The 24,640-nt window shown below is 49.2% G+C and overlaps 1 protein-coding gene across 13 annotated transcripts in view; it reads right to left on the bottom strand.

The window, feature by feature from the left end:
- Positions 1 to 24,640, bottom strand: part of msi2b (musashi RNA-binding protein 2b) — a 431,971-nt gene that overhangs the window by 23,298 nt on the left and 384,033 nt on the right. For 9 of the 13 annotated variants that reach the window (XM_055657603.1, XM_055657605.1, XM_055657606.1 and 6 more), the window contains 2 exons: positions 21,024 to 21,140; positions 442 to 618 (listed from right to left, as the gene is read on the bottom strand). In XM_055657603.1, coding sequence (XP_055513578.1) covers positions 442 to 618; positions 21,024 to 21,140 — 294 coding nt within the window. The remainder of the gene's footprint in view (positions 1 to 441; positions 619 to 21,023; positions 21,141 to 24,640) is intronic. The other 4 variants (XM_055657607.1, XM_055657614.1, XM_055657616.1 and 1 more) reach the window with 2 other exon arrangements.

The following is a 24,640-nucleotide window of genomic DNA, read 5'->3' as shown; positions in this document are numbered from 1 at the left end:
CACAATCTCTCCCTCCACCCCACCCCACCCCACACCCTCTCCCCCAAGCCCATCAACATGAGGGGGGGTGGACCAACTGGACACGCTCCGGGTTCCCAATGCCGTGTGGTAGAGCTGCTGACTCACAGCGCCGGAGACCCCGGTTCAATCTTGACTATGGGCACTGTCTTTACAGAGTTTGCAAGTTCTCTCCATTACCTGCCTGGGTTTCCTCCCACACTCCAAATATGTGCATATTTGTAGGTTAATTGGTAAAAATGCAAATTGTCCCTAGTGTGTGTCGGGCACTGTTGATGTGCGGGGATTGCTGGTCGACATGGACTAGGTGGGCCGAAGGGCCTGGTTCCGCGCCGTATCTCTAAAGTAAACAACAGGGGGAGGACGCAGCCAGCCCACGACCTTGCCCGTCCCCACCATAGGAAATGAAGGTGCAGCACAAACCTGGGTTCTTAAACTGGTCCGGGTTGGCCAAATGGTGCAGAGAAGGGCTGCTCGCTGATGGGGCGTGCTCGCTGCGTAGCATCTGAGTGGCCCTCAGTCCGATGGCGCTGTAGTCGGCAAACGAGTACGATGCCCGCTGGTCGCCGGGCGTGGAATAGAAGCCGTAGTCGGGGAACCCTGCGGGACACAGGTGGGGGGGGGGGGGGGGGGGGGGGGAAATCTTTAATCAATGTCCGCGCCGCGGCACCGAGATTCACCGCCGGCCTGTGCCGCACCTCCCCCCCCGCGCGCTGACCACGAGATGTATAGTTGTGTACGAGCAGCGGCGAGAGGGTTAAGCTGGAGTACAGGTACGTGGACAACACAACAGGCCAAAACCACCCAGTACTGTAGTGTGGGCCGGCCACCCGCCCACACGGAGGCTGCCTGTTAAATGTATCCCTGCCCCCTTCCAACCCCATTCTCCCTGACTCATGGCACCGCATTGCTCCCCCGCCCCCACGGATCAATTGCAGGTAAAAAGCATTTTTTGCAGGGAAAAGGCAAGGTATAGAATTGGCAACAGGTACAGAAGTGAGAAAACGCACACCTTTTGGGATAATTTCTTCCCAGCTGTTATCAGTCAACTGAATCACAACCAGAGGGAAGTGCTGAAGAGCTATCGACCTCATAGATGACCCTCGGACTATCGTTGATCGGACTTTACTGGCTTTACCTTGCATTACATGTTATTCCCTGTTCATGTATCTATCTACCAGCTGTAAACGGCTCGATTGTAATCATGTATTGTCTTTCTGCTGACTGGTTAGCACGCAACAAAAGCTTTTCACTGTACCTCGGTACATGTGACAATAAATTCCATCAATGGTGTGGTTGTGCAGTTTACCAGGGAGTACAAATACCTTGGAGTGTACGGTTTTTCAGTGAGTGCCGCGAGCATGATCGCGCCTGCTGTCGGCTGAAAAATCGTCTAAGTGGGACAGGCCCTTTAGGCTTGTTCAGACTAACCTCTCAAAGCTCCCAATTCCACAATTATATCAATGTTCCACAGCATCTCCTGATCCCATCATTCATCCCACCTGTAAGGGCAGGAGCATCAGTTGAATGGGACCCCACCACCACCTGCAGGTTCCCCATTAAGGCACACACCAACCTGATCTGCAACGATGTCTGAACACACACTATTGCAACACTCTTTTTCGGTTTCTCTCATTAGGAAGGGGAGAGGCGACATTTCCAACATTGACCTCCCGGAGGACACGGTCGGAGACAGAGTTACGAGCTCAATGAAGGTGGGAGTGGAAGCTCTCAGTAGCTCTGCGCCTCTTGATGGGTACCAGTATTAACAGACAGAGCTTAGGGAGGGGCAAGGCTTGGGGCAGCATGGTGGCGTTGTGGTAGAGTGCCTGCCTTACAGTGCCAGGGACCCGGGTTCGATCCTGACTACGGGTGCTATCTGTACGGAGTTTGTATATTCTCCCTGTGACCGTGTGGGTTTTCCCCGGGTGCTCCGGTTTCCTCCCACACTCCAAAGACATACAGGTTTGTAGGTTATTGACAGATTCTTGATTAATACAGGTGTCAGGGGTAATGGGGAGAAGGCAAGAGAATACGGTTGAGAGGGAAGGATAGATTAACTATGATTGAATGGCAGAGTACAGTTGATGGGCCGAATGGCTTAATTGCTCCTATAACATATGAACTGTCCATGCTAAACACATGATGCCATGTTAAACTACTCTCCTCTGCCTGCACATGATCTGTATTCAGTGAATATCCATGCTCTCATCTAAAAGCCACTTAAATGCCACTATCACATCTGCCTCCTTCACCACCCCTGGCACCATTCTCTGTGCAAAAAACTTGCCTCGCACAGCGCCTTAAAAATTTGCCCCTCTCGCCTTGAAGGTGGGCCATCTCGTATTTGGAATTTAAGTGGCTTTTGGGGAAAAGTTTCTCACTGTCTGCCCAAGCTATGCCTCTCATAACTATGGGTGGCATGGCACAGTAGAGTTGCTGCCATACAGCGCCAGATTCCCTGGTTCGATCCTGACTACAGGTGCTGTCTGAACAGAGTTTGTACGTTCTTCCTGTGACCGTGTGGGTTTTCTCCGGGTGCACGGGTTTCCTCCCACATGCCAGGCAGGTTTGTAGGTCAATTGGCTTTGGTAAGAATTGTAAATTGCCCCCTAGTGTGTGTAGGATAGCGCTAGTGTACAGGGATCACTGGCTGGTGTGGACTCGGTGGGCCAAAGTTGCCTGTTTCCACGCTGTAACTCTGAACCAAACTGGACACTCACATTAGCAGGCCATAATCTACATTGCCTGCAGTCCAATACTCTTCCGAATCCTACACGCAGCGAAAAATTTCTCATGGTACAGAGCATCCCACAGTCCCACATGCATGGCGACATTCCACCTCATTCTGCACTGGCCTCGTGACCTGGAAAGCAGCAGCCATCCTCAAGAGCTATTTAAAGTCTCCATGTATATAGTCTATAAACAATCCTGGTGTGTGTCAATAAATTACTGGCAGTAATTCCACTGCCAGACAGACACTGTCCTCTCTGACGCCCCCCTGAGAACAGGAGATTAAATTAATGCCGCAAACTGGTTGCTCAATGCATTGGATATTATTGTTGCAGGCACGGTTTGTGCAGTTTGTTTCCGAGTTCACTCTTTGTGGATCCAATTAACAGGTGGGACAAACCCCGTACTGTTCTGCTGAGTTCCTTTACCGAGAGACCACATCCTGTCACCCGACTGCAGGCCCATGAATATCAAACCGATTTAATTAGGGAAGACAAAGCAGGGAAACAGGCCCTTTGGCCCACCGAGTCCATGCCGACCATCGATGACACGTTCACACTAGTTCTATGTGTAGGAAGGAACTAGGAAGGAAAGATGCTGGTTTATGCCAAAGACAGACACAGTAGACAATAGACAATAGACAACAGGTGCAGGAGTAGGAGTAGGCCCTTCTGCCCTTCGAACCAGCACCGCCATTCAATGTGATCATGGCTGATCATCCCCAATCAGTACCCTGTTCTTGCCTTCTCCCCATATCCCCTGACTCAGCTATCTTTAAGAGCCCTATCTAACTCTCTCTTGAAAGTATCCAGAGAACTGGCCTCCACCGCCCTCTGAGGCAGAGAATTCCACAGACTCACCACACTCTGTGCGAAAAAGTGTTTCCTCGTCTCCGTTCTAAATGGCTTCCTCCTTATTCTTAAACTGTGGCCCCTGGTTCTGGACTCCCCACAAAGAAGAGTTTCAGTCAGAAGAAGGGTTCCAACCTGAAACGTCACCTGTTTGTTTTCTCCAGCGATGCTGCCTGACTTGTTGAATCACTCCAGCATCTTCTATCTTTTTAAAAATACACATGTAACCATTGTGAATTCAGGATATCTCGTCCTGTCATCCCACATTAGCATCCACTCCCCGCACACTGGAAGCTATTTTCCATTGGCCAATTAATCTACAATCCCGCGTATCTTTGGGATTAGGGAGGAAACCGGAGCACCTGGAGGAAACCTACACAGTCACATGGAGAACGTGCAAACTCCGCACACAGACAGTACCCGAGGTCAGAATCGAACCAGCGTCTCTGCTGCTGTGAGACAATGGCTCTAACAGCGAGACCGTTTCACCCAGGCTCCTGGGTTGTGGCTGATACCCCCTATTGAATGGGACAGTCAGTATCTAAAGGAGGAAATGGTTGCCCTGAATGCCCCGTTTCATTTAGGAATAGCTGACGTTTCAGGCAAGACCCTTCTTTAGACTGCCTTCTCACGTCACCTATTCCTTTTCTCCAGAGATGCTGCCTGACCCGCTGAGTTACTCCAGCATTTTGTGTCTATCCTCGGTATAAACCAGCATCTGCAGTTCCTTCCTCCACCTATCACTTGCCAGTTTCTGTATCGCCCCCACCTCTCTTCCAGCTTTCTCCCTCACTCCCCCACTCAGCCTGGACAAGGGTCCCCACCCGAGGCGTCACCTATCCATGTCCCCCACAGATTCTGCCTGACCCACCGAGTTCCTCCAGCAATTTGTGTCTTTATTTTTAAGACTCTGGGGTCAGCCACTGACCCGTGAAATAAACTGGAATTAACCTCGGAAAATTCTCCGAGCAGGAACGTCAGAAAATAGTTGGGAAGGGGCGAGAGGAAAAATCCCTTCTACCGGGCCAAAACATGATCTGCCACTCTTAGCAAGCCTTGCCCACAATATATAGGGTACATCAACCTTACTGTAGCTGTTTATATGGTTTGGGATGATTAGGACCTGCATCAAGATGATGGGGATGACATAACCTGACTAAGAGCCCAGCGAACATTGTCACTGCTATGGGGGACTGATGGTGAAGATGTTAAGATGTTTCCACCCATGGGAAAGGCACGAACAAGGGAACATGACCAGACGATAAAGAACAGGCCATGGAGTCACACAGCATAGAAACAGGCCCCTTGGACCAACTTGTACATGCCGACCAACATGTCCAATCTACGCTAGTCCTATTTTCCTTCATTTGGCCCAAATCCCTCTGAACCTTCCCTATCCATGTATATGTCTGTTGTTATAGTATGTACCTCAACTAACGCCTCAGAGGGCGATACGGTGGCGCAGCGGTAGAGTTGCTATCTCACGCCGCCAGAGACCCGGGTTCAATCCCGACTGCGGGTGCTGTCTGTTTGGAATTTGTAAGTTCTCCCCGTGACCTACGTGGGTTTTCTCCGGGTGCTCCGGTTTCCTCCCACACTTCAAAGATGTACCGGTTTGTGGGTTAATTGGCTTCGGTAAAAATTGTAAATGTGTAGGATAGTGCTAGTGTGCGGGGATCCCTGGTCGGCGCCGACTTGGTGGCCTGAAGGGCCCGTTTCCGCGCTGTATCTCTAAACCAAACATATAGGCGAGGGTGCGTTAATAAACTGAATGACGAATAGTTTGGACTTGCTACCTCTTTGCTTTGCGCCGGCTGGTGCACTCTGAGCTACCATTGCCACGGCTAACTGGATTTACATCAAATGTTTACAACAGTTTTGACAGCTCTTTCATTAATATTAATGACTAATCTGCAACAAAGGCTTACATTATTTTTAGTCCTCTCTAATTGGATAGTCATTGCTCATCTGTAAACCAAATGAGACAATCTCCGTCGCCATGGAAACAGGACCACAGTCTCTTTGCTAGCAGGCACTGGCATTAAAAACATCACCCGTTACCACAGGCTGCCAGGAGAGAAGGGTTTCAGGGCGGTTTGCCTGCACAGTATGTCTGGGAGTTCCTGTCTGCTATGATTTGCACATCATCTATCCCCAGGTATTACGTCTCCTTTTACACCCCCCACCCTCCCAAACGGAGGAAGGAACTGCAGATGCTGGTTTACACAGAAGACAGACTCAAAATGCTGGAGTAACTCAGCGGCACAGGCAACATCTCTGGATAGATGGAAAGGGTGTTGTTTCAGGTCAAGACTGAAGAAGGATCTTGGCCCGAAACGTCACCCATTCCTTCTATCCGGTGATGCTGCCTGTACCGCTGAGTTAATCCAGCATTTTCTGTCTATCCCCCAAATGGATCGTTGGAATAGTGACATGGTGCACCCACTTGGTAGAGCTTGCTGCCTCACAGTGCTCGAGACCCCGGTTCGATCCTGACCTCGGGTACTATCTGTGTGTGGAGTTTGCATGTTCTCCCTGTTACCCCGTGGGTTTCCTCCGGGTGCTCCTGGTTCCTCCCACATCCCAAAGACGTGCGGGTTTGTAAGTTAATTGGCCTCTGGACATTGCCCCTGGCGTGCAGGGAGTGGATGAGACGAAGTGGGATAACACAGAACTAGTGTGAACGAGTGATCGATGGTCCGCGTAGACTCGGTGGGCCCATGCTTCTCTAAACTAAACTCTAGACTCTAGATTGAGAGGAAGGTTTCCTGCTGATTAGATGTGCCACTGTTGTTTGCCTTGGAGCACAGAAAGGCTGTGAGAATTTTAATAGAGACTTTCACAATTGCAAAGTGTCTCGATAGAGCAAAGGAGAAACTTATTCTTTAACTGATGGGAGCTTCAGAACCAAATTTTCCAGATAAAACAAGATGGGAGAAAAGATTAGTGATGATTTGAGGGAAATTTCTGCATTTGCTTTGAATTCTCTTTGAAACTTGAATAGTGAAAGGCGTGAATAGAGTGAATGTGGGGAGGATGTTTCCACTAGTGGGAGAGTCTAGGACCAGAGGCCGTAGGCTCAGAATAAAAGAACGTACCTTTAGAAAGGGGACAAGGAGGAATTTCTTTAGTCAGAGGGTGGTGAATCTGGAATTCATTGCCACAGAAGGCTTTGGAGACCAAGTCAAAAGATATTTTTAAGGTGGACATTCTGGATTGGTAACGGTGTTGTCAGGGGTTATGGGGAGAAGGCAGGAGACTGGGGATTGAGAGGAAAGATATATTCAGCCAAGATGGAATGGCAGAGCAGACTTGATGGGCGTAATGGCCTAATTTTGCTCCAATAAGCTAATCAACTTTGATGTATGGATTAGATCCTCAGGGGATGTAGGGTGCAGAAACTAGTGAACAGGTTACATATTTACAAAGGAGAGGTTTTATGCACTAATGGGAGAACTCGACCACGAGAACACAAGAAAAGGGTAGTGGGAGTAGGCCACTCGGCCCCCCAAGCCTATCCTGTTGTTCAACACGATCATGGCTGCTATAAGGATAGACGCAAAGTGCTGGAGTAACTCAGAGGGTCAGGCAGCATCTCTGGAGATCATGGATAGGTGACGCTTCGGGTCGGGATCTTTCTTCAGACTCATCCACGTCATCTGTAGATGGCTGATCTGTGCTGGCCTCAACATCTTTTATGTAACCCTGACCCTCAAACCATGATCTTTTTGAAATATTTATCACTCTCCACCTTTAATATATTTAATAATCTGGATAGACGCAAAATGATGGACACCACACTTCCCCATATTTTTTAAATCACCCAATCTGTTTACATCCTCTTGCAGAACCACAATGTCCTCAGCACAACCTGCCCGTCCACCTCATGGACCAACTTGGACAATTTCCTCCCTTTTCCCAGGCCATTAATGTAAACTATTCAAGGTGCTGGCTGCCTCACGATGGGCTGAATGGCCTCCTCCTCTGATGTGTATTAAATCATGAGAGGAATAGATCGGGTGGACACACAGAGGCTCTTGCTCAGAGTAGGGAAATCGAGAACCAGAGCACATGGGGTTAAGGTGAGGGGGGAAAGATTTAATGGGAACGTGAGGGGTGACTCTTTTACTGAAAGGTGGTGGATGTATGGAACGAGCTGCCGGAGGAGGTAGATGAGGCAGGTACTATCGCAATGTTTAAGAAACATTTAGACAGGTACATGGATTGGATAGGTTTAGAGGGATATGGGCCAAACGCAGGCAGGTGAGACTAATGTTCTATACAGTATCTCTCTACACCACCGTCTATTTCTCTCATTTCCCTTTCCCCAGATTCTCAGTCTGAAGAAGGGTCTCGGCCCGAAGCGTCTCCCATTCCTTTTCTCCAGAGATGCTGCCTGTCCGATTACCCGATAGTTGACAGTGGGCAGATGGGCTGTTGTCTTTCCCACTATATGGACTACACCTTGAAGGTGCTTCACTAGTGTAGTGGGATATGTTCAAGAGGAGAGCTGTGTGGTCTGTTCACAGACAGAGCCAGGTGGCTTCAGGCCTGCTTTGTGAGCAGGGATGGGGGCTGTAAAACGGGGTTGCTCGCAGCAATGGGGACTGTTTCGGCAACAGTTAGTGGGGAAGGGTTGGGGGGTTAGGTGAGTTGTGAGTAACTGAACAATCATGTGTTGGAGGGAACTGCAGGTGCTGGTTTACACCGAAATTAGACACAAAATGCCAGAGTAACTCAGCGGCTCAGGCAGCAAAAGTAAGCCATTTAGAACGGAGACGAGGAAACACTTTTTCTCACAGAGAGTGGTGAGTCTGTGGAATTCTCTGCCTCAGAGGGCGGTGGAGGCAGGTTCTCTGGATGCTTTCAAGAGATAGCTAGATAGGGCTCTTAAAAATAGCAGAGTCAGGGGATATGGGGAGAAGGCAGGAACGGGGTACTGATTGGGGATGATCAGCCATGATCACATTGAATGGCGGTGCTGGCTCGAAGGGCCAAATGGCCTACTCCTGCACCTATTGTCTATTGTCTATTGCATCTCTGGAGAAAAGGAATAGGTGACGTTTCGAGTCAAGACTCTTTTTTAGACTGAGAGTCAGGGGAGAGGGAAACTAGAGGTATGAAAAGGTACAAAGAACAAATGAATGAAAGGTATGAAAAGAACAAATCAAAGCCAGCAATGATGATCAAGGAAAGGTGGAGCCCACAATGGTCCATTGTTGGCTGTGGAGAAGTTGATAACGAGTGGATACAAACTGTGAAACTAAGCAGAACGACAGTGAAACTAGTACGACGATTAGGGCAGGGGAGGGATGGAGAGAGCGGGAATGCAAGGGTTACTTGGAATTAGAGAGATCAAAATCGTACCGCTGGGTTGTAAGCTGACCAAGCGAAATGTTAGGCGCTGTTCACGTGGCCTCTGACGGTGGAGGAGGGTCAGGACAGGGAGGTCAGTATGGGAATGGGTGGGGGAGTTAAAATGTTTGGCAACCGGCCGATTGCGTAGGCACTTGAGCTTAGGTGTTCAGCCAAACGATCGGCCTGTCTGCTCTTGGTCTCGCTGATGTACAGAAGACCACACCCAGGACAACAGGGACAGTAGATATCCCGCTAGAGGGGAAGGGTTGGGGGAGGTGAGTTGTGAGCAACTCAACCCTCTTTCAATCACGTTGCAGCCAGAGAACTTGATGCAGCTAGAAAGAAATTGTGGTAATTAACTCATTTTACCTGCTAATAATGTATAATTGCAAATGCAAGTGACATTAATTATAGAAAAATTATCTATTCTGAGTAAAGCCTCACATTTTGATTCAGTGTCGATGACACACTTTCTTTCATTAAAGGTTGAAGATTGTTATTAAATAATTCACGGTTCGTGCCGGCCATTTCATTAAGCAGATTGGCTTTTAGCATCCAGCATGGAAACAGGGATTTTGTCCCGCAGTGTCCACATCAACCAGCGATCACCCGCTCACATTTCTATGTGAATATACTTCTGTAGAACTACACTAGTTCTGTGTTATCCTACTTTCTAATCAACTCCCTACACACTACGGACAATTCTCAGATTCCAATTGGCCTGCAAACCCGCCTGTCTTTGGGATGTGGGAGGAAACTGGAGCACCCGGAGGAAACCCACGGGGGGTCACAGGGAGAACGTGCAAACTCCACACAGGCAGCACCCAACGTCAGGATTGAACCTGGGGCCTCTGGTGCTGTGAGGAAGCAACTCTACCCGCTGTGCTGCCCATTTCTAATAGGTTATTCCGGAGAGGATCTGCCAGAGTATTGGGTTATCGGTAGCCATGGTCAGGGTTTGCCCAAATCCAGAGCCCGACAAGGTGTTCCGAAACGTCACCCATTCCTTCTCTCCAGAGATGCTGCCTGTCTGTCCCGCTGAGTTACTCCAGCTTTTTGTGTCTATCGAAGGTGCTCTGAAACCCAGGCACTGGCACCGACCACCAGGCTCAGGAACAGCTTCTTCCCCTGTGTTATCAGACTACCGAACAATCCTTCTGATAGCTGGGGCCCGTCACGATTCTCCAAATGACCTCGTGCGGACATTGGACAATTTCTCTGGAACGGCTGCACTACAATGCTGAGAAACTATATCTTTCCTTATGTTATGTGTTGTCAAGCTGGAAAGGGTACAGAGAAGATTTACAAGAATGCTGCCAGGACTAGAGGGTGTGAGCTATAGGGAGAGGTCGAGTAGGCTGGGACTCTATTCCCCGGAGTGCAGGATGATGATGGGTGATCTTATAGAGGTGCATAAAATAATGAGAGGAATAGAGCGAGTAGATGCACTGAGTCTCTTGCCCAGAGTAGGTAAATCGAGGACCAGAGGACATAGGTTTAAGGTGAAGGGGAAAAGATTTAATAGGAATCTGAGGGGACTATCCCAACGTTTAAGAAGCAGTTAGACAGGTATGTGGAAAGGGCAGGTTTAGAGGGATATGGACCAAACGCAGGTAGGTAGGACTATTGTAGTTGGGACATTGTTGGCCGGAGTGGGCAAGTTGGGCCGAAGGGCCTGTTTCCACACTGCATCACTCTATGACTCTATACCTTGCATCAAAGCCCCACTAGTTTGTCCTGAGGCACAAACTGCTGTGAATGGGGTTGTGATGTGAATGATCCTAGGAATGAGTGGGTTGAAGTACAATGAGCATTTGACGGCACTGGGCCTCTGCTCACTGGAGTTTAGAAGGATGAGGGGGATCCTCATTGAAACATATCGAACAGTGAAAGGCTTGGATGGAGTGACTGTGGAGAGGATGTTTCCACTAGTGGGAGAGTCTAGAACTGGAGACCATAGCCTCAAAATATAAGGACGTCCCTTTAGAAAGGAGATGAGGAGGAATTTCTTTAGTCAGAGGGCGGTTCGTTCGCCCGTGTGTCAGACGAGGTTCTGCCATCGCTTTGGCACAGCCAGCGCCACACCTGTGCCTCTGCGGAGATTGTCCGCAGTGCGTGCCTCTCCGCCCGCAAGTCAGTCGGTGGCCCGTTGTCTGTACCTCTCCACAGTTGCACTTGTCAGAGTTTGAGAGGCCCCACTTCTTCAGGTTGAGTCCGCAATGTCCCACGCCAGTGCGGTGGCGAATCTGTGGAATTCATTGCCAGAGAAGGTCGTGGAGGCCAAGTCGTGGGGATTGACAGATTCTTGTTATTAAGGATAATCAAAGGGTTGGTTCAATGGTTGATTGGTTCTTTATTATTATATTATATTATTATGCCATGGTTGCGGGGAGAGTGGCAGGAGAAAGGGGTCAGACAATAGACAATAGGTGCAGGAGTAGGCCATTCGGCCCTTCGAGCCAGCACCGCCATTCAATGTGATCATGGCTGATCATCCCCAATCAGTACCCCGTTCCTGCCTTCTCCCCATATCCTGACTCCGCTATTTTTAAGAGCCCTATCTAGCTCTCTCTTGAAAGCATCCAGAGAACCTGCCTCCACCACCCTCTGAGGCAGAGAATTCCACAGACTCACCACTCTCTGTGAGAAAAAGTGTTTCCTCGTCTCGTTTCTAAATGGCTTACTCCTTATTCTTAATCTGTGGCCCCTGGTTCTGGACTCCCCCAACATCGGGAACATGTTTCCTGCCTCTAGCATGTCCATGCCCTTAACAATCTTATATTTCAATGAGATCCCCTCTCATCTTTCTAAACTCCAGAGTGTACAAGCCCAGCTGCTCCATTCTCTCAGCATACGACAGTCCCGCCATCCCGGGAATTAACCGTGTAAACCTACGCTGCACTCCCTCAATGGCAAGAATGTCCTTCCTCAAATTAGGGGGCCAAAACTGTTGAGAGGGTTGAGAGGGAAATAGAGATCAGCTGTGATTGAATGGCGGAGTAGACTTGGTGGGTTGAATGGCGTAATTTTGTTCCTATGCCTAATGAACTTATGAACTTTCCAAATCATTCCAATGTACAAACACCTTGAGGATCAAATCTCCTCTCAGCGGCTGCCGTCCCAACAGACCAAGAGGTGTCCCTCTCCCTCCCACCGCAGCCTCCCGTCACGGATGAATCCGTTTCCACTCAGTGCCAATGTTCCCCACTACAAGGATGAGTCCCGGCTCATTATCTGCTGGTATTCATGCTCAGAGATTTAAATTCCCTCAGTCCACTGTCACTATTTGTTCAGAGGCTTGCAGCGTGATTAAGACATCTCATTAATTTGATCTAAAATGCAGAGGCTGATCAGTCATTTTGTTTAGAGTCAGTCTCGGAATGACTGATGAAACATTGAGGAATGGTGCTTGCTAATTGGTTATTTAACAACAAAAAAATCCTCACTTCAGTTAACTCTTGAGCGTGGACAAGCTCAGGCGGAAACCCAGCGATGTGTTATTTAAGCCACGCATGTTGTAATTAAAAACCAGCAACAATTGATCGAAACATAAAAGTGCTGAAGGAAAGTGGACACAAAATGCTTTGGTGGTCAGGCAGCATCTCTAGAGAGAAGGAATAGGTATGAACAAGGGTCCCGACCCGAAATGTCACCCGTTCATTCTCTCCAGAGATGCTGCCCGAACTGCTGAGTTAATCCAGCATTTTGTGTCTATCTTCGGTGTAAACCAGCATCTGCAGTTCCCTCTTACACAATAGGTGACGTTTTGGCTCGGAACACCGCTTCAGACTGAAAGCTGAAGGTGGGGTGGAGGGGAGGGAATGCTGGAGGAAGTCAGACAGGTTAGGGGTAGCATTTGCGGAGGGAATGGACAGGCAATGTTTCAGGTCAGTCTGCAGAAGGGTCCCGATCTGAAACTTCATCGGACCATTTACCTCCATAGATGCTGCCTGACCTAATGAGTTCCTCCGGCAATGTGTTTTTTTGCTCAAGAGACATGATATATTGCAAGTACTTGCAAGCTGGTTAGAGTAACAGGGGGGAGTCTTGCACCAGTCGGAAGGCAAATGCAATGTTAGAATTCATTTTGAGAGGACTAGTAGAATTTAAAGGCAAGGGTGTAATGCTGAGGCTGTATTAAGCGCTGGTGAGGCCACATTTGGAATATTGTGAGCAGTTTTCATTCCATATCCAAGAAAGGATATGCTGACGTTGGAGAGGGTCCAGAGGAGGTTTACGAGATAATCCCGGGGATGATTACGTTAACCTATGATGAGCGTTTGATGACAATGGGCCTCCACTCGCCGGCGTTCAGAAGGATGAGAGAGGACCTCATTGAAACTTACCGAATAATGAAAGGCTTGGATAGAGTGAATGTGGGGAGAATGTTTCACCAATGGGAGTGTCTAGGATCAGAGGGCACAGCCGCAGAATAAAAGAATAGAGATGCAGAGCTAATTCCTTCAGCTAGAGGGCAGTGAATCTGTGGAAGTCATTGCCACAGACAGCTGTGGGGGGCCAAGTCATGGGGTATTTTTAAAGCAGAGGTTGGATGATTGTTCCTGCTTCTCAGTCTATGGGTCTGGTGCGCTACACTGCTGAGAACTATATTCTGCACTCTGTATCTTCCCAAAGATACACACAAAGTGCTAGAGTAACTCAGCAGGTCAGGCAGCATCTCTGGAGAAAAAGGATGGGTGACCCTTCTTTCAAGGGACCCTTCTTCACTCACTCATCTAGCGTCATGGAGTGATACAGTGTGGAAAGAGGCCCTTTAGCCCGGTTCGCCCACACCAGCCAATATTGTCCCAGCTACACTAGTCCCACTTGCCTGCGCTTGGTCCATATCCCTCCAAACCTGTCCTATCCAGGTACCTATCTAACTGTTTCCTAAACGATAGGATAGTCCTTGCCTGAACTACCTCCTCTGGTAGAGTGTTCCATACACCCACCACCCTTTGGGTGAAAAAGTTACCCCTCCGATTCCTATTAAATTTTTTCCCCTTCACCTTGAACCTATATCCCCTGGTCCTCCATTCCCCTACTCTGGGCAAGTGCATCAACCCGATCTATTCCTCTCATGATTTTCTTTACCTCAATAAGATCTCCCCTCATCCTCCTACACTCCATGGAATAGCGACCCAGCCTACTCAACCTCTCCCTATAGCTCACACCCTCTAATCCTGGCAACATCCTCGTCAATCTTTTCTGAACCCTTTCAAGCTTGACAATATATTTCCTATAACATGGTGCCCAGAACTGAACATAATATTCTAAATGTGGTCTCACCAACGTCTTATACAACTGCAACATGATCTCCCAACTTCTATACTCAATACTCTGACTGATGAAGGCCAACGTGCCAAAAGCCTTTTTGACCACCTTATCCACCTGCAACTCGACCTTCAAGGAACCAGGCACCTGTACTCCTAGATCCCTCTGCTCTACAACACTACCCAGAGGCCTACCATTTACTGTGTAAGTCCTGCCCTTGTTCAATGTCCCAAAATACAGCACCTCACACTTTTCTGTATTAAATTCTATCAACCATTCCTCCGCCCACCTGGCCAATCGATCCAGATCCTGCTGCAATCGTTCACAACCATCTTCACTCTCTGCAAAACCACTCACTTTTATATCATCAGCAAACCTGCTAATCTTGCCCAGTATGTTCTCATCCAAATCATTAATGTAGATGACAAACAGTAACGGGCCCAGCACCAAACCATGAGGCACACCACTAGTCACAGGCCTCCAGTCTGAGAAGCAACCTTCCACCATCACCCTCTGCTTCCTTCCATGGAGCCAATTTGCTACCCATTCAGCTATCTCTCCTTGGATCCCATGCGATCTAACCTTCCAGAGCAGCCTACCATGCGGAACCTTGTCGAATGCCTTACTGAAGTCCATGTACACAACATCTACAGCTCTGCCTTCATCAACCTTTTTGGTCACGTCTTCAAAAAAATCAATCAGATTTGTGAGACACGACCTCCCATGTACAAAACCATGCTGACTATCCCTAATCAGCCCTTGCCCATCCAAATCCCTGTATAACCCATCCCTCAGAATACTCTCCAGTAACTTACCAACTACAGATGTTAAGCTCACCGGCCTATAGTTCCCAGCATTTTCCCTGCAGCCTTTCTTGAAAAGAGGCACAACATTTGCCACCCTCCAGTCTTCTGGCACCTCTCCTGTATTTAAGGATGACTTGTAAATTCCAACCAGGGCTCCCGCAATTTCCTCTCTAGTTCCCCGCAATCTGTAGGGTCTTCATCAAGGGATTGGTCAAAGCAGGTGTCCGAGAGCTGGCGTCTGGCCTCAGCACACTAGAGGTCTTAGCCTTTCAAGGGCAACAAGCTATCTTCCCCTCTGCTCTACCTATTGTACTTGAGTTGAACTTGGCTGTGTTTATGTATCCTGTATCTGAACTGTTTGGATGACATACAAAACTAATCTTTCCACTGGAGCCCGTTTATATCTGACAATAATGACAAAGCTAAACTTAAACCCAATCAATAAATGTGTTCAAGGGAGAAAGTAAGATATTTTCACTGGACATTTTTCGTCAGAGTTTGCCGGCAGTGGTGTATCTATGGGGAGAAGGCAGGAGAATGGGGTTGAGATGGAAAGATAGATCAGCCGTGGTTAATTGGTGGATAGACAGGGTCACAGAGTCACACAGAGCGGAAACAGGCCATTCGGCCCGCACCGGGCAACATGTCCCATCTACACTAGTCCCACCTGCCCGCATTTGGCCCATATATATACACCTCTAAACCTGTCCTATCCATGTATAAGGAGGAACTGCAGATGCTGGAAAATCGAAGGTAGACAAAAGTGCTGGAGAAATTCAGCGGGTGCAGCAGCATCTATGGAGTGAAGGAAATAGGCAACGTTTCGTCCCGAAACGTTGCCTATTTCCTTCGCTCCATAGATGCTGCTGCACTCGCTGAGTTTCTCCAGCACTTTTGTCTACTATCCATGTACCTGTCTAAACGTTTCTTAAAAGGGGTCCGGTTTGCCCAATTCTGCTCCTATGTCTTATGGTCGTTCAGGATACAGATACAGGTTATGACAGGTTTGGAGGGATATGATCCAAACGTGGGCAGGTGGGACATTGTTGGCCGGCATGGACAAGTTGGGCCGAAGGGCCTGTTTCCACCCTGTATCACTCTATGACTATGACTCTCGGGTATATCCACGTCTATGATCCATCCCTAATTGTCCCTGATTGTAAGCAGCAGCAGTCGACCACATTGATCATTCTGGATGGCAGACCAGGTAAGGACATCGGATTTCTTAAAGGACAGTCCTGAAGCAGATGGGTTTGTAATAACAATCCAATAGTTACATGAGTTCTTTATATTTAATTTAATTGTGTTTAAATTCCCCGGCTGCCCAGTGGGATTCGAACTTCTGTCTCTGGATTAATGAACCAGAAATCTGGCTGCTGGTCTGATAACTTAACCACTACACCACCATTACCCATTTCCAGTTCGCATGGTTCTTTGTATTAAGCACAACGATGGATTGAGAGCTGGATCCAGGAAAAAGCCCTCATCAAAGCATAGTAGGTCTTCTTTCGAGAGCATTTATTTCAAGAGGACTAGAATATAAAAGCTGGGATGTAATGCTGAGGCTTTATAAGGCACTGGTCAGACTGCATTTGGAGTATTGTAAACCGTTTTGGGCCCCATATCTGCGGAAGGATGCGCTGGCATTGGAGAGGGTCCAGAGGAGGTTTACGAGAATGATCCCAGGAATGAATGGGTTAACATATGATGTGGCCCTTGTGGCTAAGGGGATCAGGGGGTATGGAGAGAAGGCAGGTACGGGATACTGAGTTGGATGATCAGCCATGATCATATTGAATGGCGGTGCAGGCTCGAAGGGCTGAATGGCCTACTCCTGCACCTATTTTCTATGTTTCTATGTTTCTATGAGCGTTTGTCGGCTCTGGGCCAGTATTTTCCGGTAGTTTAGGAGGATGAGGAGGGACCTCAATGAAACTTACTGATACAGTGGATGTGGAGAGGAAGTTTCCACGAGTGAAAATCTGTGGAATTCATTGCCACAAACGGCCAAGTCAGTGGATATTTTTAAGGCGGAGATTGACAGATTCTTGATTAGTGCGGGTGTCAGGGGTTATGGGGAGAAGGCAGGAGAATGGGGTTTGGAGGGAGAGATAGATCAGCCATGATTGAATGGCAGGTAGATGTGATGGGCTGAATGGCCTAATGCTGCTCCAATCACATGAACTTATGACCTGACAGGATTAATAGGCCAGGGGCTCAGTGGAACATTTGAGATGGAGGCGCGCAGGTCCGAGTGAAAGGGAGGCGGGAAAGACTGCCTCAGAAACACTCTCACAGAGAGGCTCAACCAATCCAGGCTACAACAAAAAGACATAACTATTCACGCACCTACCTGCGGCTCATGTCGCTTGCTTGATTATATTTTCCAGTTGCAGGAACTGAGGGATGACCCAGGGGTCCTGAGAGGGCAGGTCCCATAGAGAATGCACCAATACTCCAAACCCAGATAGTTTGTGGCGTGTGTGTGTGTGTGTGTGTAGGGTGTGTGTGTGTGTGTGTGTGTGTGTGTGTGTGTGTGTGTGTGTGTGTGTGTGTGTGTGTGTGTGTGTACGTGTGTGTGTATATGTGTGTGTGTGTGTGTGTGTGTGTGTGTGTGTGCGTGTATGTGTGTACGTGTGTGTGTGTGTGTGTGTGTGTGTGTGTGCGTGTGTGTGTGTGCGTGAGTGTGCGTGTGTGTGTGTGTGCGTGCGCGTGTGTGTGTGCGTGTGTGTGTGCGTGTGTGTGTGCGCGCGTGCGTGTGTGTGCGTGCATGCGTGTGCGTGTGTGTGTGCGTGCGTGTGTGTGCGTGTGTGTGCGCATCTGTGTGGAGATTAATTGCCCTCCCCCCTCTCTCTCCCCATCACCACCAATTTATTTCCACACTAGCTTCCTTCCCCACCAAAGATGGGCACAAAATGCTGGAGTAACTCAACGGGACAGGCAGCATCTCTGGAGAGAAGGAATGGGTGACGTTTCAGGTCGAGCCCCTTCTTCAGAATGAGAGTCAGGGGAGAGGGAGACAAAATCATTTGGAAGGGTAAGGTATAGATCATTGTTAGCTGGGGGAAGGTGACAACGAGGCTTACAATAAAATGTAATCAGGAAGACAGTCAAACTAGTAGGAGAACTGGCAAGGGGGTGGGATGGAGAGAGAGGGGAAGCAAGAAATGCTTGAAGTTGTAGAAGCCAATATTCATACCGCTGGGGTGTAAGCTGCCCATGCAAAATATGAGGTGCTGTTCCTCCAATTTGCGCTGGGCCTCACTCTGACAATGGAGGAGGCCCAGGACAAAGATCGGCGTGGGAATGGGAGGGGGAGTTAAAGTGTTTAGCAACCGGGAGATGACAAAGTCAGGGATCTGGATGAGAAGATTAGGATGACATCTTGCCCCTTTAGCTACTGGCATTGTTTCTCACAGCCAGGACCTGGCATCAAGGATCAAGGTGACGACCCCTATGGGAAAAGGACACTTCTTCCCCTTCAAGAAGGAACTGCAGATGCTGGAAAATCGAAGGTAGACAAAAGTGCTGGAGAAACTCAGCGGGTGAGGCAGCATCTGTGGAGCAAAGGAAAGAGGCAACGTTTCCATAGATGCTGCCTCACCCGCTGAGTTTCTCCAGCACTTTTGTCTACCTTCTCTCCCTTCATCCTGGTGAACGCTCGGTGGTTTCCCGCAGCCGGAGGTCCAAGGGACTGGGAATTTCACCGGCGGCAGACACTGGAACTCACTCCATCTCACACCCAGCTGGTGCAGTGAGTGGTTCATTGAAGATATGGTTTTAACAGAAGACACTGTAAAATATCTTAGTTCAATTTTGTGCTAGGCTTTATCAATTGGGCAATGGCTGCATCAAGAATCAGAAAGAATTATTTTGTAACTACCTTATGGTATTCCATTTCCACTGGGCAGGTCTTTGACAGAAGAGCTGATGGATACGTAATGGAGGACAGGCAGGGATTTGGGATATCCATCATATTGGTCCAACGGCATATATGTGATGGGCCGAAAAGTGTATATATAAAAATAAGCGTGTGTGTGTGTGTGTGTGTATGTGTGTGTTGTGAATATGTTTGTGTGTAAGTGTGTGTTGTGAATATGTTTGTGTGTAAGTGTGTGTATTTGTGTGTTGTGAATATGCGTGTGTGTATGTGTGTGCGTGTGTGTGTTTACGTGTACGTGTCAGTGGAATTGGGAGGCTAAAGCGGAGGCTCAGGCCATCACTCTCTAAAAGCCAAGTCTCACTTTCTTCACCCTGCCTCCTCTCCCATCTCCCGCCCGCATGAAGCCCGGCCTGGCCTTGCCGGGGCTGGGATCTCCTCAGCTCCCGCCCAAAGCTCTGAGCTGAAGAAGCACGTCCTGCCTCACAAATGGGAAATGCAGACTTTTTACATCTCGCTGGCGCCTGCCCCCTCCCTCCCGCCTCCCTTCCCCCCCCCCCCACCCCCCCAACCGTGCCACCAACTGGGTGATAGACACAGCCCCCCTCATATGAGCAAACCCACACAGTCCTTCACTCCCTTTCGCCTTTCCACAAGAAGTTAGCGCCTTGCCCACAGGTCACCGGCGCGAGGTTCCTGCTGGAGGTCGTGAGGCTGAGCTGGTACGGAAGGATTGTTTATGGAGTTGAACAGAGACGCCATCAACCCAGCATCCAGTGCAGATCAGCAGCCAGGACAAGCCTGCCCCTCCAGACCCAACCACATGGCCACCAAAGTGCAGTAAATTGCAAAGATATTAATGCCCACTTCAACACTGTTACATGGTTCAGGCAAAGAATTGTCAAATTATTCTTATTATTTTAAGTGGCACCAAAAGCACTTTAAGTAAAAGATGGAAGCAAAGTTAGAAAGGCATCTCTATAGACTCTGGGCAGAACACTCAAGAGCCAGGGTAGCTGGTTAGGGGGTGGCCGCAGGGAGACTGGACAAGTTTGGGGGAAGGGGGGTGTTATGCATGTGGAGTGATGGCTGAGAGGGTGGGGGGAAGGGAGGGAGAGGGTGGGGGGGGGGGGGGGGGGGAGGGGGGGAAGACAGAGGGAGAGAGAGAAAGACAAGCAAAAAGAGAGAAGGAAAGAGAGAGAGAGCAGGGGGAGGGAGAGAGAGAGAGGAGAGAGAGTATAGAGTGGGAAAGAAGGAGAGAGAATGTGAGAGAAAGAAGGGGAGGGAGAGGGGGAGGGAGAGAGGGTGAAAGAAAGAGACAAAGGTGCGAGGAAAAGAGAGAGAGAGATACAGAGAGAAAGAACGATAAAGAGCGAGTGTGAGAGAAGAGGAGATAGAGAGGAAATGAGAGAGGGAAGAATAGGGAATGAGAGAGGAGAGAAGCACCAATGCACAATGGGTAGAGGGCGGGAAAGTGGATTGAGAGGGAAAAATAGAGCAGCCATGATCGAATGCTGGAGCGGATGTGATGGGCCGAATGGCCCAATTCAGCTCTTATGTCTTAAGGAGATGAATAGAAAGGGTGCGACTGATGAAGGGCGAGATGATTTGAGCCGGGAAGGTTCATCACAATTGAAAGGGCAGCCATCACAATTGCTTCCTCGAAATCTTTACAATTGCTCCTCAATAGAGGAAGCGTGGACTGGATCAAGGGCCCTAATGCAGTAGCTGGCCCATCACAGTTCAGCGCTGCAGTTAAAACCAGCACACCGAAGGTAATCCTTGGCAAGCAGAGCACACAGGGGTTAAACGTGGAGCCGCAAACCACCGTTCCCGACTAACCCCCACCCAGGGATGGTGTGGCTCCCCGCCCCTTGCTTTAACTAGGGCCCCCCCTGCTGTTGTAACTCAGGCCAACTCTATGGGTGGACTCTCGGATGGGACTTTGCTATCCGCAAACCAAACCCCCTTGACCCCGCCTCCTGACCCCCGCCCCCTGTTGACCCTGGGGAGAGCGCAGCGAGAGGAGGCGACAGAGACCCGACGAGAGAGTGAGGACGTGACGGACAGGTGCAGCCACACAGAATACCAACGGAGCTTTACCTGCCCGTACATTCTGGGGGTACGCCATGTAGCTGTCTCTTCCGCGGGAGCCCCTACCTGATCCTCTTGCCGCTGCCGCTGCTGCTGCCGCTGGGCTGTAGGCCGCTGCGGGGAACCCTGCGCACAGTCGGGGAGGGAGAAAGACACGCCATGTGTGAGACCGTCAACATTATCCAGTCCCCCCCCATCCCATCCCACTGGCCCAACCACACCGCACCATACCGGACCAGACCAGGCCAGATCCGACCAGACCACACGACACCACACCGGACCAGACCAGACCAGTTTAGTCTGGACCACACCATGCCACATTGGACCAGACCAGACCAGATCAGATCAGACTGGACCAGACCAGACCAGACTAAACCAGTCCAGATCAAATCAGACTAGTCCAGACCAGGCCACACCAGATCACACCACACCACACCACACAAAACCCAGCCACACCAGACCAGACTAGACCAGATCAGACCCTACAACCAGACCGGACGAGGCCAGACCCGGCCAGATCAGACCAAACCAGTCCAAACCAGACCAGTCCAGACCAGATCAGACCAGACTGGACCAGACTAGACCAAACCAGGCCAAACCAGACCAGAGAGGACCATTGGGATGTGAGAGGACACTCGGAGCACCCGTAGGAAGCCCACACAGTCACAGGGAGAACGTGCACACTCCACACTGAGAGCACCTGAGGTCCGGATCAAACCCGGGTCACACACACCCACGCAAAAGATTAATAAATCCCCTTCAAATAACCGGAGCAGTCAGCATAAGGATGAAGGGGGTTTGTTGTAGAAACTTCAAAGGTTTCAAAACCCTGGGAAAACAAGACTCCGTCTGGGAATTCGTTGATGAGGTCCGAAAAAGAATTTTTCATTAACTCTTTCCAGGTCAAATTAGTTGAATTAGCAAACGCACACCTGGCTACCTCAACAATAGCCCCAAACCTGTCCCTGCAACACTTGTCATCTGCTGAGGTCAGTTCCCAATACAACCCAGTGGTATGAACATTGATTTCTATAATTCCAAGTAATCATTGCATCCCCCCATAAAAAGTTTTTATCCACGAGTAGTTGCTCCACTCAACAGCCAAACATCTGTAGATCTGGTATTTTGTTGGTTCACATGCTTGATCAATGGTGTTTTATCACTAATGTTTTATTATTATTAATGGTTAGTGTTTTCTGAGTCATTCGTAACTGTCACTGTATGTCATGTAGTTATTTGTGGGTGGAGCACCAAGGCAAATTCCTTGTATGTGAATACTTGGCCAATAAACTTACTTACTTACTCTCCGTCCCTCCCCCACCCTAGTTGTCCTGCTAGTTTCACTGTCATCCTGCTGAGTTTCACTGTTTTTTATTCACTCGTTAACACCTTCTCCACAGCCAACAATGGACCATTGTGGGCTCCATCTTTATTTGATCATCGTTGCTGGCTTTGAATTGTCCTTTTGCATACCTTTTCATATCTCACGTTTCCCTTTCCCCAGACTCTTAGTGTGAAGAAGGTCTCGACCCAAAACGTCACCTATTCTTTTTCTCCATAGATGCTGCCTGGCCTATCGAGTTACTTTGTATCTATCCAAGGGTTGGAGGTGCTGGCCATATCATTAAGGCACAAAGCACAAAATGCTGCTTTCGAGCCTGTACAGGCAGGCGATCCCATGCTCTCTGCTGGCAACGTTGGAATTGCTACAAGGTTGGACTGGTTACAATCGCAAGTTACCATGTATCGAGCAAACATTGCTACTCACTGGAGTGTGGGAATCTCTCCCAGCCTCCACATCTTTAGTATGTAGGAAGGAACTGCAGATGCTGGTTTACCCTGAAGGTAGACAAAAAATTCTGGGGTAAATCAGTGGGACAGGCAGCATCTCTGGCTAGAAGGAATGGGTGACGTTTCAGGTCGAGACCCTTCTTCAGACACTGGGTGACGTATCGGGTCAGACTGGAAGCGACCTTTGAAGAAAGTCTAAAGAAGGGTCTCGACCCAAAGCGTCACCCATTCCTTCTATCCAGAGATGCTGCCTGTCCCGTTGCATTACTCCAACATTTTGTGCCTATCGACATCATTAGACTTTACTTTAGATTTTATAGGTACAGTGTGGAAACAGGCCCTTCGGCCCATCAATTCCGCGCCGACCAGTGATCACTATCCTACACACTAGTGACAATTCACAAATTCTACTGAAGCTAATTAAACTACAAGCCTGTACGTCTTTGGAGTGTGGGAGGAAACCGGTGAAAACCCACACGGTCACAGGGAGAACTTACAGACAGCATCCATAGTCAGGTCGAACCCGGGTCTCAAGTGGTTCCCAACTCTACCACTACGCCACTGTCCCACACAGAGGGTGGTGCATATATAGAATGAGCTGCCAGAGGAGGTAGTTGAGGCAGGAACAACAACAACTTTTACAAGACACTTGGACAAGGACATGGATAGGAAAAGTTCAGAGGGATATGGGCCAAACAAAGGGAAATGGGACTGGCGTAGATGGGACATGTTGGTCGGCATGGACGAGTTGGGCCGAAGGGCCTGCTTGCATGCTGCATGACTCTATGACCTGTTCCTTATTGTATGGTTATGTCCTCTTGTTTATGACTCTCCCACCAGTGGAAACATCTTACCATCTTCCCCACAGCACCCGGAGTCAGGATTGAACCAGGGTCTCTGGCGCTGTGAGGCAGCAACTCTACCGCTGCGCCACTGTGCCCGGTACTCCTTCAAACTGTCCACCTCAGTGGTAGTGACTCCCCTCATCCTAACCCCTCTCTGGGTAAAGAAGATGTCACTGAATTCTCCACGAGTGACTGATTCAATGATTCATTGTCGCATGTACCTAGGCACACAGTGAGATGCTTTGTGTTACACACAACCTGGTTAAATCACTCAGCAGTCCGCACCGAGGCAGCACGCAAGAGTCGCCGCGTTTCTGCCGCTGACCACGTTACTGGCCTACATTACTGGGCCCTGTTCACCCGGGTGAGCAGAATGAATGTTCTCTCGGTCAAACAGAACGAGTCTTTTTACGATGCGAGCGGTTTCTGCCGGGTCACCCGTCAGCTGTCGCCTTGTTGCGGGAATCATTCCGGCTACTGGAGCAAGAGGAGGACACGTGTTTCCAATTCCCTTCCCGTGACGTATGTGGGCTGATTAATTGAGGTCCCTGAACTATTCTTGCAATTCCTTCACATCCCCAGAGCGAAGACTGATTAAAACTCTTAACGACACTGGAGTGCTGGAGTAACTCAGCGGCTCAGGCAGCGTCTCTGGAGAACATGGATGGATGACGTTTCAGGCCGGGGCCCTCCTTCAGACTGATTATGGGGAGGAGGGGGGAAGAGGAAAGCTGGAAAGGGGGGTGATAGGCAGAACAAAACCTGGCAGGTTGACACAGGAGGGAACAAAGGCCAGAGATAAGAAAGGCAAGAAGGTGTGAGACCACCTGAAACCTCTGCCAAAGATAGACACAAAAAGCTGGTGGCTCAGCGGGTCAGACAACATCTCTGGAGAAAAGGAATAGATGCCGTTTCAGGTCGAGACCCTTCTTCAGAGTGAGAGTCAGGAGAAAAGGAAACCAGAGATATAGACGGTGATGTAGAGGGATA

Source organism: Leucoraja erinacea, chromosome 28, assembly GCF_028641065.1.
Source record: "Leucoraja erinacea ecotype New England chromosome 28, Leri_hhj_1, whole genome shotgun sequence".
NCBI lineage: Eukaryota > Metazoa > Chordata > Chondrichthyes > Rajiformes > Rajidae > Leucoraja > Leucoraja erinaceus.
The sequence above is the reverse complement of the archived record's forward strand: the minus strand, read 5'-3'. Positions and strand labels throughout refer to the sequence as shown.